General features: G+C 54.9%; 1 protein-coding gene across 2 annotated transcripts; it reads left to right on the forward strand.

Annotated features, from left to right (window-relative positions):
* Positions 1–1,683: 1,683 nt before the first annotated feature.
* Positions 1,684–14,340, forward strand: TP53INP2 (tumor protein p53 inducible nuclear protein 2). Of its 2 annotated transcripts, none has more exons than XM_015647442.3 (3): positions 1,684–2,007; positions 5,314–5,443; positions 6,875–14,340. In XM_015647442.3, the coding sequence occupies exons 1-3, from the start codon at positions 1,884–1,886 to the stop codon at positions 7,119–7,121; spliced, it is 501 nt and encodes a 166-aa protein (XP_015502928.1). In that variant the 5' UTR covers positions 1,684–1,883; the 3' UTR covers positions 7,122–14,340. The 2 variants fall into 2 exon arrangements, with proteins under 2 accessions (XP_015502928.1, XP_015502927.1); XM_015647441.3 differs by having other exon boundaries at positions 5,134–5,443; positions 6,875–14,286.
* Positions 14,341–15,715: the final 1,375 nt, after the last annotated feature.

The raw sequence follows: 15,715 nt of genomic DNA on the forward strand, positions 1-15,715 counted from the left end.
GGGGGGAGGCTCCTTTGATTTCTCATTTTCTCCATTGTAGAGCAGATGATGTTCCTCCCAAGGCACCTGAGAAACTGCAAAAGGCACTGCCATCCCACAGGGATGAATAAAAGAGTGCCTGAGCCCCAGAAGGGCCCAGGCCAGGCCCCTTCCCAGGATGCTGGGGCTGGGGAAGCCACTTCACAGGGTGATGGGATTGATCTAGAACTTGACCTGCTGGAGGACTGGGGTGTGTATGGACACATGGTGCCTCCTGTACCCTTCCCATTCCACGCTGCCTAGAGCAGATGGAGTTTCCCCTGGCTGGAGGATCACTCAAGCTCCATGGCCCCTTGGTTGACAGGGCCCTGAGCTGAGGCTTTGCCATGAAATGGGGATTTACTTTTTAAATGCACCCACATCAGTGTGCCAAGCACAGCAGCACCCAGATGTCCCCTCTCACTGCACTGAGCTCTCATGGCATTTTATGGCCTTTTAATACCCTTTTAATGTCTCTGGACCAAAAGGCACACAAATAACACATAAACAACATTCTGCACCTTTTGGCTGCCATTCTGTGCCTTGCCAGGAGCTTGGCAGTCATTAATGAAATTAATTCCCCACACTGGAGGGAATCTGCTTTTCCAGGGATAAAACAGTGATGAGCTGAGCAGAGGTGAAGCAGAGACTCACAAAGGGCTGGGATGAGAGGCTGGATGTGAACAGCAGTGTGTGCTTCCAGCCCAGAGAGCCAACAGCATCCTGGGCTTGTCCCCACAGTGTGGGCAGCAGATGAGGGTGGGGGGGGAAATTCTGCCCCTCTGCCCACTCAGGTGAGACTCCCCCACCTGCAGAGCTGCCTCCAGCCCTGGGGAACCAGGAGAAGAAGAATGTGGAGCTGCTGGAGTGAGTCCAGAGGAGGCCACAGAGATGCTCCAAGGGCTGGAGCCCCTCAGCTCTGGGACAGGCTGAGAGGGCTGCAGGTGTTCACCTGGAGAAGAGGATCCAGAGAGACCTCAGAGCTCTTTCCAGTGGCTACAGGGGCTCCAAGAGATCTGGAAAGGGACTTAGGAAAAGGGACTGGAGTGACAGGACAAGGGAATGGCATCCCACTGCCAGAGGACAGGGTTAGATGGGATATTGGGAAGGAATTCCTCCCTGTGAGGGTGCTGAGGCTCTGGCACAGGGTGCCCAGAGCAGCTGTGGCTGCCCCTGGATCCCTGGCAGTGCCCAAGGCCAGGCTGGACAGGGCTGGGAGCAGCCTGGGATAATAGAAGGTGTCCCTGCCCATGGCAGGGGGTGGAATGAGATGAGCTTTAAGGTCCTGCTCAATCCAAACCAGTCTGGGATTCTGTGACAACACTGTCCTCACCCTGCCTGCTGCAAGGAGCTTGGCATTGCCTGACTTAGGGACAGTGTCTGCTCTGTCCCTGCCAGCTCCTGGGGATGGGTCTCCTGGGCACCCCACCCATGAGGATGGGGACACAGTGTGGGGCTTGATGCAGGTGGGGGCTGCAGGGCACAGCACCCAGCCCTTCACTGCTGCTGGCAGATACAGCACCAGCTGGGACAGCCCATGGCACAGAGCAGTGCCAGAGCCACCTTTTTGCTGTCCCCTGGAGCCCATCTGAGCCCCTGGGATGCAGGAGGGCCACACTGCCAGCCTGTTCTAATGTTCCTTTTTCTCTCCCTTTTACAGGCCTTTGCACTGAAGCCAAGTGAAGAACCTCACAATTGCACTGCACACCGCCTAGCTCTGATTTCTCTGGCAGCCAAACATCTGTCACTGAGACCTTGAGGGCTCTTTTTCCCCTCCCTGCCCATCTCTCCTGTGTCTGTGCCTGGAAGCTGGTGCCCAGCAGTAGCTCTATCTCCCCATCCATCTTGCTGGACCTCTCCCCACCATGTTTCAGCGTCTCACCAGCCTCTTCTTTAGTGACAGCAACACGCCAGAGGGCCTGGAGGAGCCCAAACCCTTTGTTGAGGAAGAGGAGGAGGAGGATGGCTGGCTCATAATTGATCTTGCAGGTGAGGAAAGCAACAGAACTGGCTTCCCACAGCCTCTGCTGCACCTTGTCTCTCCAGAGCTTGGCAAACCCTTGAGATGTCAGCAAGATGAGCTTACACCACATGGGAGCAGCTCTGCCCTTCATCTTTTTCTCCCCTGGTCCCCATGCTCTGCCCACGGTGCCCAGCCCTGTGGTGACTGCAGAAGCCCCTGACCTGTGCCTCCTTTTTCCCTTTCCTCTCCCAGTGATGGTTCTCAGCTTTCTGCCGGTGTAGGAGCAGCATCACCATCTCCAGCTGGGACTGCTGCTGTCCAGCAGCCTGGCAAGGCAGCAGCCAGGGAGATCACCCAGAGTTTTGGTGTGATCCTGCCCACAGAGGGGCAGGGGGGATTGATGGTGTGGGGGGCCCAGCCCTGGCAGGCTCTGCCACAGACTGCAGCACTGTGCTGAGCTGTGCCCTGGACAGCACTTTTCCAGGAGGAGCCAAGCTCAGCTGCATTGCCCCTGCTGAAAGCATTCCTGTTCCCCTGGGAGAGCCCAGGGCAGTGCTGGGGGGGTGAGGTTGTCCCTTTGTGAGGGCAGGTGGCAGTGGAGCCTGCCTGTCCCAGCTGGGGATGTGCCACCAGGGATCTGACCATCTTTGGGTCATTTGAGAGGAGTAAATCTCAGCTCCATGGGGGTTATCTTCCCAAATTATTCCCACTGCCCATGCCAAGCAGAAGGGATGTTTGGCACCAGATGCCTGTACCTAGAGAACCCACAGCCCCTTCCCAGAGCCATCCAGAGCCCTGTTTGACACCAGCCAGGTGGATTGAATTCCTCCTGTGCAGATCTTCTCCAGTTCTGTTCAGACCTTGGGAGTTTCTGTTGTAGATTGATGACTCAGCCAATTTCAATGATGTTTTTATGACCCTTTCCTTGCAAATCCAGCAGCAATCAGAGACAAACCCTCCTGCCTGGAGCAGGAGCTCCTGATGGCCATGCTCTGCTTTGGTAGCCCCTGGTTGGTTGTGATGTCCCAGCTTAGGGGACCACAGAGGTATCCTGCAGGTTTAGGAGGGTTTTGTCCTCTCTCTTGCAGGCAGCAGGTCTCTGAGCAGACGTTCCCTGCCTGTTCACCATGCTTGTTTTTGTGATTCATGTTGTTAGTTAGGGGTTTTCTCCCCATATGCACTGACCTGGAGAGGGGACCAGAGCAGGGACAAGACTGGGATGGGGGACAGGGACAGCCCCATGTCTGGTGGGAGCTGTGGAGAGCTGCTGGAGGTGATGGATGCTGTGGCTATGGGCAGCTGTGGAGGCTTCCCTGTCCTCTGGGTGTTCAGGTGGGGTCCTGGCAGTGCCGTGGCAGGGGGTGTTGCAAGGAGGTCCCTGGAGCATCAGCCACGTGTCAGGGCCAGCTGGCAGCAGCTGCAGCGAGCCTAAAGCATGCCAGAAGGAGCCAGGAGCTTCCCCAGCTACAGAAACGATACACTGAGGCCTGATCTGCAGATGGCTCACAGGGGACCAGGGCTTGACTCTGGCACAAAACACTCCCATGTTTTTCCAGTGAAGTGCCTCGGCTCTCGGTGCAGCGCTGGCTTCCAGCAGTGTCTGCTTGTGAATGCCACCCCACTGCTGATTCAGCTGCAGTCTGTTCCCACAGCAGTCCCTGAGCAGTGGGGGACCAGCTTCTTTCAGCCCTATTTCTGGGGCTCGAGTTATACCAAGCACTCCAAAAACCAAACCCGGAGACTCAGCCCCATCCTTCCCCTTGGAGCTGTGGTGGCCACAGCAGCTCCCACCCAGCCTGGCTCCCTCCCAGCAGCAGAGGGGCAGCCTAGGGAGCCTCTGGATTCAGCCTCTGGATTCAGCCTCTGGATTCAGCCTCTGGATTCAGCCTCTGGCAGCCTGGCCATTGCCCCCTGTGTCACAAAATGCAGCCGAATTACTCAGACCTTCCTGGAATGTTTCTGATGCTGCTCTTGCCCCCTTGCTTAGCCTGGCCTTGCTCAGCACCCAGGGAGAGAGCAAAGAGCATTTCCCAGGATGTGGCTGCATCACTGAGGTACTTGAGCATCCCAAAATATTGCTTTGTGACATTAAAACCCAGCTGGCAAAGGATGGGCACAGGGCAGTCCCTTGCTCTCTGTGCCCACAGAGCACTGTAGTGGGAGTGCTGCTCCAGCTGGGCTGGGTGGCTGTCCCCAGGCTGACAAACAACCTCCTGGCATGTCAACAACTATTAATAGACTGATATCCTCTGACCTGGAGAAAGACATTCTCATGTTTGCAAGGCCAACTGTGGCCTGTCCTGAGCCCTGGGCTGGGGCATCAGCTGCAGGAGGAGCTGGGGAAGCACTGAGCCAGGAATACCCAGCCCTATGCTCTGTGTTTCTCCATGACAGAACAGATTCATCTGTGCTTCCTCCTGCTCCCTCACCTGACTGCAGGGTCCATGGAGATACTGCACTGCCTCCCCCCTCACCAGTTCTCTCAAATCCCCCTGATGAGTCTGGGAAGGGGTGTGAGCACCCCCACTTTTGGTGCATGCTCCCTTCCCATTACAGCAGCAGTAATTTCAAGCACAGGCAGCCTAGAAAAGCACCAGCCCAGGTGCTGTTACCGGGTAGAGACGAGGAAGGGAGGGCATGGGAGGCTGGGGGGGTATCAGCTTCTGGATCAGCCACTCAAAATTTGGCCTCTAACAGGCTGGAGTTGAAGGCACGGTGAAAACCTTTGCTGAAGAATTTATTCCCATGATTTCTTCCAGAGAAAAGGTGTGGACTGTTTTTCTGCTCTGCGTGTGCTTGGTTTCCATGTTTGCTGGGTGGTGTTCGTGAGCACAGGCGTTCCCCGGCCCGGCTCAGGTGCCACCAGAACGGGGAAAGCAGCGGTTTTCACTGCCTCAACTTCTCTCCTTTTGAGAAAGGAAAAAGCCCCATTGCTGCAGTGAACCGTGCTGCTCTCCCAGCTCTGTGCTCGGGCTTTTCCAAGCAGACGCGTTTCCCTGCCCGGCGGGGCCCGGTGGAGCGGCGCGGTGGCGGTGGGTGTCTCTCGCACTAACGATGCCCCTTTCTCTCCCCCTCTCCCCCTCCCTCCCCACTGTCCATGGTATGTGTGTGTGTCCCCGCTGTGCCCCGCATGGCTCTGCACCCCGCCCCAGGCAGCCGTGCCCGCCCCGGGCCCGCCCGCCGCTCCCCCGCTGGCGGCTCCGGGCGCTCGGCGCGGCCCCGCCCGACGCCCCCCGGGCCGCCCCCGCCAGCGGCCGCTTCCCCGGCTCCGGCCGGTCCCTGCTTGATGGACGAGAGTTGGTTTGTCACCCCTCCCCCCTGTTTTACTGCAGAGGAGCCCGGCCCCGACGGCGTGGGGAGCAGCCCCATGGAGGACCTGCTCATCGAGCACCCCAGCATGTCCGTGTACGTCACCAGCACCCTCGAGGTGGATGCGGAGGGCCCCGAGGACCACGCTGCGGAGTGAGTGCGCTTTGGAGGTGTTTGGGGGGCCAGCAGCCCCTGCAGCCACTGAGGGACCGGGGCTGGATGGTCAGTCCTGCCATCCCAAATCCCCACCTACAACCGGGAATGTTTAAACTCAAGGACATAGAGAGGCAGTGTCTCCACGCCCACCTCAGGGAACACCCTGCATATCTGGCAGGGTGCCCCAGCTGGCACTATGCATGGCTGGCAGCCCTTGTGTCCCAAAATCCCCTGCTAAAGGGTCTCGTTGGATGGCCACGGCTGCAGGACATGAGCTCGGCATTGGGCTGTGGTGGGAGAGGGCTTTTTTCATCTCCCCTGCCCTTAGCAGGGCCTCCATGCACAGCCACTCCTGCCCATGCCAGTGTCACCTGTCACCCTGCCACCTGTCCGGGGGGGTAACAAAAAATCTTGGGGGATTTGCATAGGTATCACCCAAGCAAAGCAAACCCAATGGGACAGGGTGGCCCTTGGGCACCGTGGCCCCCTGAAGACCCCTAGGTCCCCCAGGCAGGAGGACCTGCAGCCCCCCTCAGTCCCCCACCTGGCCCCAGAGTGGCCCAGCACAGGGGTGTCCCACAGCTGTGGGGAGTGAGACACCACCAGCTTCTCCTTGCCTCAAACCCCAGCTTAACAGAGGGGAAATTAAATAGAAATGCCCCAAATGGCCCCTTTTTCCCCCCAGGCCTGTGGGTTGGAGCTCTTCGTACCCATTCCTGAGGCCATGTCCTGGAGCTGTGGATGGAGCCCCCCAGGGCTGCTCCCCACTGCCCAGCAGCCCCCAGGGAAAACCTGGAGCATGCCCATGCTCAGCCCCAGCTCTGCTGGACAAGCCCTGGCTGCCACCGTGCCATGGGGTCCCTGCTGTCCCCCCAGTCCCAGCCCTCCAACACCTCCCCTGGAGCCCCTCAGCGCGGCAGGGGAGGAGTAAGAATTTGGGGTGAGCTTTGCCCCAGGCCAGGAGACACTGTTCCTGCTTAGGGGACAGCATTCTTAATTAGAGGACAGCATTCCTCCTTGGGGGGTGCTATTCTTGGCTAGAGAACACCATTCCTGGTTAGGTGACACGGGCCCTGGCTAGTGGACACCATTCCTGTCTAGGTGACACCATTCCTTCAGGACTTCTCTCTTTCCAAACACTCCCTGAGGGCCAGAGCTTGATATCCAGAGCTTCAGGAGCTCCTCAGTGCTGGAGGGGTCAGAGAAGGGCTAAAGGGAACCCGAGACCAGCCAAGGCTCCAAAGGAGTCGCAGTGGGATGGAGACAGACCGGGCTCCAGGGGTTTAGACACAGTGGAGCTGCCGGTGGGGTCTGGGTGTTTTCGGGTGTCGCAGCTGTTCCTGGCTGTGCGGGAGAGCCGTGCAGGGCGGCTCGGTGGCCGGGGTTCCCCGGCTCTGGTGCCGGGCGCTGACGGCGCTGTCTCCGCAGGGCCGGCCCGGAGCCGCGGCCGGAGCTGGTGGTCCGGGGCCGGGCGCTGCCGGCCAAGGCGGCTCTGCTGGACAAGGCGGGCCCGGCCCAGCGGGCCCAGCGGGCCAAGCAGCTGGCGGAGCGGCACCGCCTGGCCCAGAAGGCGCTGCAGCGGCAGAACCGGGCCCGGCAGCGCCCGCCCCGCCGCGCCAAGCAGCTCCCGGGAGCCTTCGTGCACCAGCCCTGCCAGCGCCACTGCAATTACTGACCTCGCTCCGCCGCCCTGGGGCTGCCCCGGGCCCGGCCCCGGGAGTGCGGCCCCCGCGGACACCGGGGACACGGCGGCGGCTTCGCTCCGCACCCCGCGCCCTCATCCTCCCGGAGCCCGGCTCCTCATCCTCCTCCCGCCGCCCTCAGCGAGCCCTCGATGCCGTCTGGACCACGACCCCCGGAGCCGCCGGCATGGAGGGTCCCTCCGCCCCTCCCCGGCAGCCTCGACGGCTTCACGTGGGAATTCCCAGTGAAATCAGCTGTTCCCGAAATCCACCCGTTCCCGGTGAAACCCGTTTGTCCTGATAAGCCTGTGACATCAGTGCCTTTCCTCACGTCATGACTCCGTGTACAACCTGGCTGGGATGTCACAGAGACACCGAGCAGGAGTGACAAGAGCAATGAAGCCACAAGATCTGGGATTTTTAGGAAAATCTCATCAATGACACTAAATAATGCTTCCACCCTGCAAAACCAGCAAATACTCCTCCCTTTCCTTGATTTCCTAGCTACATTTTACCATGATAAGATAACCCCCCCACACTGCCAGTCCTGAAGGGGCTTGTGGCTAAAAGTGCTGGTGGAATCTCTGTGGCCGGGTCAGCCAGGCGGCTCCTGGTGCCTCACGGTGTTTTTTTTTAAATCAACCTTAAAAAGAATCTCAGGAATCAAAGCACCGTCCCAGCGCCACGCTGGAGCCCTTGGCTACCGTGGCAGGAGGGATGGCCAGCCTGGGGTGGCATCACCGTGGCTGGTGGTCCCATCTGGGTGAGCCCCTTCCTCCTGGAGCCAGTCACCCGCCCCAGCCACACCTGTATCCCTATGGATACACCTGTCTGTGTGTGTGGATATGTTTCTCTCTGTACCTTTACACTAAGAAGAGGCTCTGTTAAGCTGAGGAACGTTGTCTGACTGGTGTCAGTCCCTGGGAGGGGAGAGGAGGCAGGGATCTGCACAGCTTCCCTGAGGTGGCCAAAGCACGTCCATGCTGTTGGTGAAGAGATGCTGAAGAGGAGGCCAGAGGGAAGAGGCTGATAAAAGGACAAAGATGGATCTGGGAGCTACTGCAATGGGTCAAGATGGGGCAGGCCTGAGTGAGAGGATTGCTGTAACAGGAGCTGTAACAGAAGCATCTTCTTTCTCCAATAAAAATGGCATCCTTTCCCATGAAGGGCCAGATTCCACTGCTAGGCAACACTAATTTTTAATGCAAATCCCTCCTCTCTCCATGATGGACTCCTTCTGCCTTTAGAAGAACATGGTCCAGGCTTTTCACTGGCTCCAGCACCAGCTGAGACAGCTCCAAATCCAGCAGAAATTTGCTGATCTGCTCCCCGTTCACTCCTTTTAAAAACTGGTTTTGCACCCTGTGCCCTGGGAAAATCCTGCTCATGACCAGCTCACAGCCTGGATTTCCACCCTCTGATACCTCCACAACACTCCAGAAAATTCTGATTTCACCAGAGGTTCTTCCACTCATCATGTGGCATCCTTTAATATCAGCCAGGGATCTTGGTTGAAGGAATTGTGGTGAGCCCCAACTGAGACAGCTGGTAGTTATTAATTCTTTTAATAAGATAAAGCCAAAATGAACTTTCTTAGTAGCAACAGCCCCTAGCTCCGGGCCAGGGAGCCTGGACTGCAGTAGCTGGATGCTGCTGCTCACCTGCAGCATTTCCCCTTCACTGCACTGCCTGAGCATTCCCAAAAGCACAGAGTTGGGGAACTCGGTGCCCTCGGCATTGTCCCACCCCCCTTGGGCCTCACCACGACCTCTGTCCCTCACCAGGCCTGAGACCACACTGAGATCACCCTGTTCTGTCCCTTGTGTCTTCTTGGTGGAGAGACTGACATCTCCCGACTCCAAGGGAGTGTTTACATCTTTGACTTCCTGGGCTTCACACTCAATGCCTTTTTTCCCCTGCAGTGATGCCTGGGATGGGCCAGGAGCATTGCAGGGACACTGGCACAGGTGCTGTGACAGCGGGCAGGGGCTGAGCCCGAGCTCCTGGGTGTCTGATGAGGTGCTGCTTTCCCATCCTGCTCTCCCCGTGCTGCTGGATGAGCTGCTGTGGCCACTGGGCAGCAGCATTGGAGGAGGCATTTTCTCTCCAGCCCCAACACACATCAAGAAGCCAAGCACTGTCCAACCCCCAGCTTGGTCTCCGTTACAGATTCTCCTCCTGTGCATCCGAGTTGCTGCCAGTTCCTCCAGAGCACTCCAGAAATCAGAGGTTGGCTGTGACCCCTTGTCCCCTTGGCAGCTCCCAGGGGAACAGGCTGGGGGGAGCAGTGGTCCTGAGGCAGATCCTGCCATGTCTCACCTGCCAGGTTCTCCTGTGCCTGCCCAACTGCTGGAAATGCACCCCAGGAGAAATCCCCTATGGAAATCCTCCCGTGCACCCTTCTCTGCTGTGAGCCAGAAGCCCTTGGCTGTGTTCCTGGGGGATTTGTCTCAGCCTGGCTCTGCCACCAGCACTCAGCCCCCAGTACTCAGCCCCCAGTGCCCATTTCAAACAGGTGATCTTCTTCTTCTTCCATCCTGGTTTTCAGAAGCAAATTCAGGCTCTTTCTGTGCCAGCCTGAGATGTCTTTCATTGCTCCATGTCCAGCCAGCACAGGAGATCAAGCAGAACTATTATCACACTTTATATTCAGAGTATGTTTATAAAGGATTAATAAATTATTAATAATGTTTTCATGAAGAGCTTGATCCAGACCCTAAGCCTCTGGTGGGTCAGCAGAGTGCACAAACCACAGCAAATGAACTCCTGCAAGTCCCCTCTGTTGTTTGCACTCTTGCTATGTATTAACACCTAACACTCACCTGCCAACCCTTGTGAGGCTACTGTCACCCCCAGTGTGACCCATCTCCCTGTGCTCTGCTCAACCTGTGCTTTGCAGAGGACCTGCAGTGTTCTGCTCCTGCCCAGCAGCAAGCACAAGGCCTGGCCTGGTCCCAGGCCTCCTGCCCAGTGCTGCCAGAGCAAGAAAACTCCTTTTCACTGAGGTTTTTTGTCTCCTTGAATCTTAAAACAAATGAAAGGTGCTTAAAAACTGAGAACTTCCTGTGTGTGCACCCATTTGCATGTGTAGATATTTCACAGCCCAGTGTGGGTGTTCAGTAGCTTGTTTTGGGGTTGGATTTTTTAGGGGTTTGTTGTTTTGGGTTTTTTTTTTGCACCCAGCATTTGTGATGTGCTGTGAGGTGTTTCTGATTGGAAGGTTCTGGTTTGCAGGGAGCTCTTGGGCTGCTCCTGCTGGGACAGGTGGGGTGTATTTTGCTTTCTTTTCTGTGCTTGTGTAGGGGGAATCTACAGCATGGACTCAGGGACAAACCAATCTGCTGGGGACTTAAAAAATGTCCTTTTCCCAGGCTTCTGTGTTAGAATGTGGGGTTTGGTTCTAGGATGCTGCAGGGATGTGGCACGTGGTGGTGACAGGAGCTGCAGGGTGCTCTGACACTCCTGTGTGGAAAAGAAATTGTGGCCATTTGTGGTGGGATCATTCCTGGGCTGCAGTCCCTCTTCATTCGTTCGTGCTCTGAAAATTCACCTTCACAGCTGAATGGGGCTGGTCCCTTTTTAGACTGGCTTGTGAACAACCAGGTGGGGATTTTCAGCACTGAACATCCTAGGGTTTGAGAAGTGCAGCAGAGCTGTGTGTAATGGCCTGACCCACCACACCACTGAGGTCAGGAGACAACCAGGATGGGGGAAGCCATCGAAATGATCACCTGGAGAAATGGTGATGCAGGCAACTGAAGGAAATTTATGTATTTCTTGCAATGAAAGCATAAAAAAGGGAAGAATTCCCAGTGGAGAGACCTGGGCAAATCCCTATTCAGTAAATGCCAGCTTTGCTGGGCAGTGTCAGTGCTGGGCTCAGACTCCTGAGCTGTCTCCAGCCCTGGACTGGACTTGCAGGCTCAGGGACAGCAGGGGACTGGGGCAGGCTGGGGCAGTGCTTGTAAGATCCCTTATGGAGGGAAGAATCTTCCCACCACTGAAGCCCCCATGGTGCAGGTGTCTTCTCCAAGTGAGATTTCATCTGATGCCTGGTTCTGCTCTGGCTGCCCTGCCCCAGTGTGAGGAATGAGCCCACAAAGTGGCAGGACCAGGAGGGACAGCCCTGCTGGAGAAGTGCCACCTCTTGGGATGCACCAGAGCCCCCCAGTGCCCCCAGGCCCCCAAGGCTGGGCTTGCTGCACTGGGCAAGGCCAGGCTGTGGCCACAGCACACTCAGGACCCTCACTGGCAGCCACAGCAAAGTTCTCACACTGAATTCTGGCTCTTGTTTGGCACTGTGAGGCTGGAGGGATGCCAAGAGAGAGGGGCAAAAGTCCTCCTCACCTGTTGCTCTGAAACTTGTGCTCACAAATGCTCTTTCTAAGAAACCCTGCTGCAAAAGCTTGGTCTGAAAGGAAAATTATTCTTTCCATGGGAGTCCACGTTTCCTTCTCATTGTGGATAACATAAATGCATGGCTCATTCCAAAGATCACTATTGTGAGAATCTTCTCTCTTTAGGCATGTTTCTAATCAATAATTTTACATTTACATCATACTAGTACTTTTTCCTCTTCTATTCAGCCCTACTGGGGAGCAAAATACCCATTTAGATGTCTTATCACACCAGTAAGAAAAAAAAAAGGATGAAAAAATACTCCAGTGAGGTCTAGGCTTGAGTCCCACAGCCTTGCAGTTGCCCCTCTGGATCAGTATCAATTCCACTGCCCTGCATAAAGTGGAAATTAAACTTTGTGTGAATTTATTGAAAAACAAGTGAGTCCCCAAAGATCAAACATCACATAATTAGGAAACAGTAAGAAGACAAAGTCACCTCAAGTCAAGAGAAATGGTTCTCAGCATATCTCAGAAGGCAGCACTGAGCCCCACTGCCCTGGCAATGGCTGGTGGCAGTCCTTGAGTCTTCCCTGAGTCTTGGCCTTCAAACCAGAGGCCACCCACGTCCAGCTGGTGCCATGGGGACTCCCAAGCCACCAGGGATTGTCTGGGAGCTGTCACCACTCCCAGCCTCCAGTTTGCTGCTCCTCCATTGCTGCATGCACTCAGCAATAGCTGCTGGTGGCAGGAGGGAAGCACCAGCACCCCAGCATTCCCCCAGCTTCTCAGACCTTCTTCCCCAAGCCCTTCTCCACCACTGGACTGTGGTGACTTCCCCAGCACAGCTGCTGGCAGGGAGCAGAGCCTTAGGAGGGACACCCACGGCACCGGCAGCCCCTCCCTCCCAGGGGACTGCCACAGGCAGACCCACAGGAACAGTCCTTAAAAGGGGCTGATCCCCTCAGGCCTTGTCTTCTTCAAGGTGGAGCTTTCCATCTCTCAGATCTGCTCTATCCAAAGTCAGTAATCTCCCGTTGTCCTCACGGGCTCCGTCCTCATCCCGTTCCCATCACTGCGGCTGCCACGAGTTGCTGAATGCGGCTGTAGGAGCTGGATGGTGGGAAAGGCTCTGCCCACCTGGAGAATCCCTTCTTTGCTGAGAGGTGTCCTCACACCTATTGGAGATGCCACCTTCTCCTTGCTCATCTCCAGGATCCCAGAGCAGTCCCCAGCCGTGGGCTCCAGACACCTTTGGGCAGGAGGTCTCCCTGCTCCATCCATGCATCTCCATCAGCTTTTCTTTTTGCTTCTTGAAAATGTTAGTCCTTAACTAAACCTGTAACCCTCACCTTAGAGGAATGAGGATGACGAGGAAGAGCAGCTCCATTTAATAGCAAAGGTGGCTCTTATGTGTGATTGGCTTTTCAGTTTTTCTGTACAGAGTGGTGACACCCAGCTGTGTCCCTGTCACTCCTCCTGAGCTGACACTCCTGGGCTGGCAAGGGGATTGCTTTTCCAACCCCATATTTTGTACAGGGATGCTTGCCCCATGCTCCAGAGCACAAAATGAGCTGCAGAGCTTTGACTCTGTTGCAGCTAAACCTGAAAATCCTTCTCTGACCCTATTCTGTTCCATGGTGGGGCGGGGGGAGGATTGTGTTCTCTGCAAAGGGAGGGGGAAACCGCAGTAAATTCTACGTGTTGCTTAAAAATGGGTTGTACATGGGAGCCCAAAGCTCCTCTGCTCTTCCACATTCACCTCATGTACCCTTGCTGGGGAGCAGCTGTGCCCAAGTCTCACTGAATTGTTGTGCTCAGCTTTATGCTTCAGGAACTCTTGGGATGAGGGAGCAGCACAAGGTGTAGCAGTAAACCAGTGAAATTTCCTCTTGTGTCAGAACTGTTCTTGTACAGAGCCACCAAGCACTGCAATATTCTATCTGTATGTATCCACCCCGGTTGTGAAACTCATGCCCACACATTACCCTCCCCTATGTGGGACTGACTGTTACATGTGCCTTCACCCTTTTTCATGGTTTGGCATCTTTTTTTAAACACAATTACAGAACTTGAATAAATCACTGAACTGCAGTTACAAGTCCTATGCAAGAGGTGACCAGGGAGTCAGTCAGTTTTCGATATTTCTGTGTTTCTGTGTTGTTTTCAAAGTCACTGTGGGGTTTTTCAGAGAAGCCCAACAGAATGAATGTCCCAAAAAGCAGGTTTGGGGGTTTTTTTTTGTTTTTTTTTTTTTTTTTTTTTTTTTCCTAAAAACCATTTAGCATTTTGGATATACTAAATCTCTAAGGCAGCTTTGAAAAGCTCTAAATCCCAGTTGCTGACCGGGCTGTGCTTGGGGAGCGAGCAGGAGCAGGAGCAGGAGCAGCAGGATGGATGAGTGCCAGGACAGATGGCTGTTCCATGCTTGGAAGAGGTTGCCTTAAACCTTCCCTGAAATGCCCTGGAGAACGTTCCCGTGCCCTCCTGCCCTGTAGGGCTCTGCCTTACACGTGGCACAGCCACCACTGGGGATCCTGGAGAAGAGGGAAAAAGCAGCCTCATGTTTTGTACATCACAGCTGTAGGACTGAGACCTCGTCTGGAACTCGAAGCTGATAAAATCCGTCCTTTTTGTGTGTTATGTGTTCAGTTGGTGCAAGCAGGGTTTGTAGGGAAGGGGTGTCTCCTCCTGGTAGGACATTGTGTAAACATTTGAGTGTTGACTGCCTGGGGTACATTGTGTAGTGTGCCTGTGTGTGTGTAACCTGGTTTTGGTTGTTAGGTTGTAATGCTGTCTCTTGACTGAAAAAAAAAAAAAATCTAATATAAAGAAAAAATCACAATAAATAAAAAATATATATATTTAAAAACTATTTTTTGTGTATTCCTCTAAAGCTTGAAATTTGTCTGCAAAATGCTTTGGTTTTTTAAAAATGCTTTTAAAAGTCAATGATGTGAGAGACAACAGAAAAACATCCCCTTTGACCCCTTGTCACACAGGAGAGGAGACGGCACAGGCTGAGGGGTTGGAGGGGATTTTTTCCCCCTCCCCATTACCAAACCTTACAACTCAGCAGATAATGACAGAGCTAAAGCAGATGTCAATTGTCCTGAGAAAATCCCAGATCAGCCAATCTCTGCAGCATCAGCTGTTTCTCCAAGCACTGTGTGAGATGTTCTCAGCACCCAGGGGAGGCAGAGATGCCTCCAAGGTGATTAAAGGCTTGGAGATGAGGAGAGGCTGAGAGCTGGGACTGCCCAGCCTGGAGGAGGTTCAGGGAGATCTGGCTCTGTGTGTGGCCTGCTGATGGGGGCAGTGCAGAAAACAGAACTGGAACATTCTCAGTGCAGGGACAGGGTGAGAGGCACAAATTGAAGTAAAAATATACAAAAAAAAGAAATTTCACTTAAACATAAGAAAATGCTTTTTCATTGCAAGGGTGGTTGGCCACAAGAGCAGGCTGAGAGGTTGAGGAGTCTTCATCCTTGGAGATACCCCAGATGGGAGGAGACATGGCCATGAGCAGCTTTGGGCAGCAGTGGGATGGGGCTTGCCCAGCCCAGTGGTTGTGCCAGCTCCTCCAGCAGAGCCAAGCTGAGGAGATACCCATGACCCCTCAGCTGCTGGGAAAAGCACTTCAAAGAAGTTAGATTAGATATTGGGAATGAAAAAAATAGCTGGGAGTGAGCTTTTGTAGCTTTGATAAACCTTCTTATGGAAAAACCAAATTTGGCAGCAGGTGTTAAAGCCTAGGGTTATTTGGGATGGATGGAGCTCAGGATGTCCAGTCCAACCTCCTGCTCACAGCAGGGAAAATACTGAATTCAGACCACATTGTACAGGGCTTTGTTCAGCCAAAGCTTGAAATTCTCGAGAGAGGGAGATCCTGCCGCTGCATCCCAGGGGGAATCCTTCCTTCTGCTCACTCAGAACCTCCTCTCTTTCCATTTATCCTGGTGGTGTCTGTCCCTTTCTCCCAGCTCACATCTCTATAAAATCCTGGCTCCACCTGCTCCAGAGCACAAAGGGATGATGCTGGCCAGGTGTTCCAGCCCCAGGACATCCTGATGTCCCTCTCTTGTGTCTCTTCATTCTCAACATCTTGTGGTTGGGTGGGAGGTGGAAACCAGGTCCATTCTGGATCCCCAAATGCCAAGGGGTGTGATCACTTCCCTGTCCCATGGGCTGCCCTCCCTGCACCCAGCCTGGCTCAGCTCTCCTCCAGGGCTTTGAGTGTGAGCTGCTCC

This window comes from Parus major, chromosome 20 (assembly GCF_001522545.3).
Source record: "Parus major isolate Abel chromosome 20, Parus_major1.1, whole genome shotgun sequence".
NCBI lineage: Eukaryota > Metazoa > Chordata > Aves > Passeriformes > Paridae > Parus > Parus major.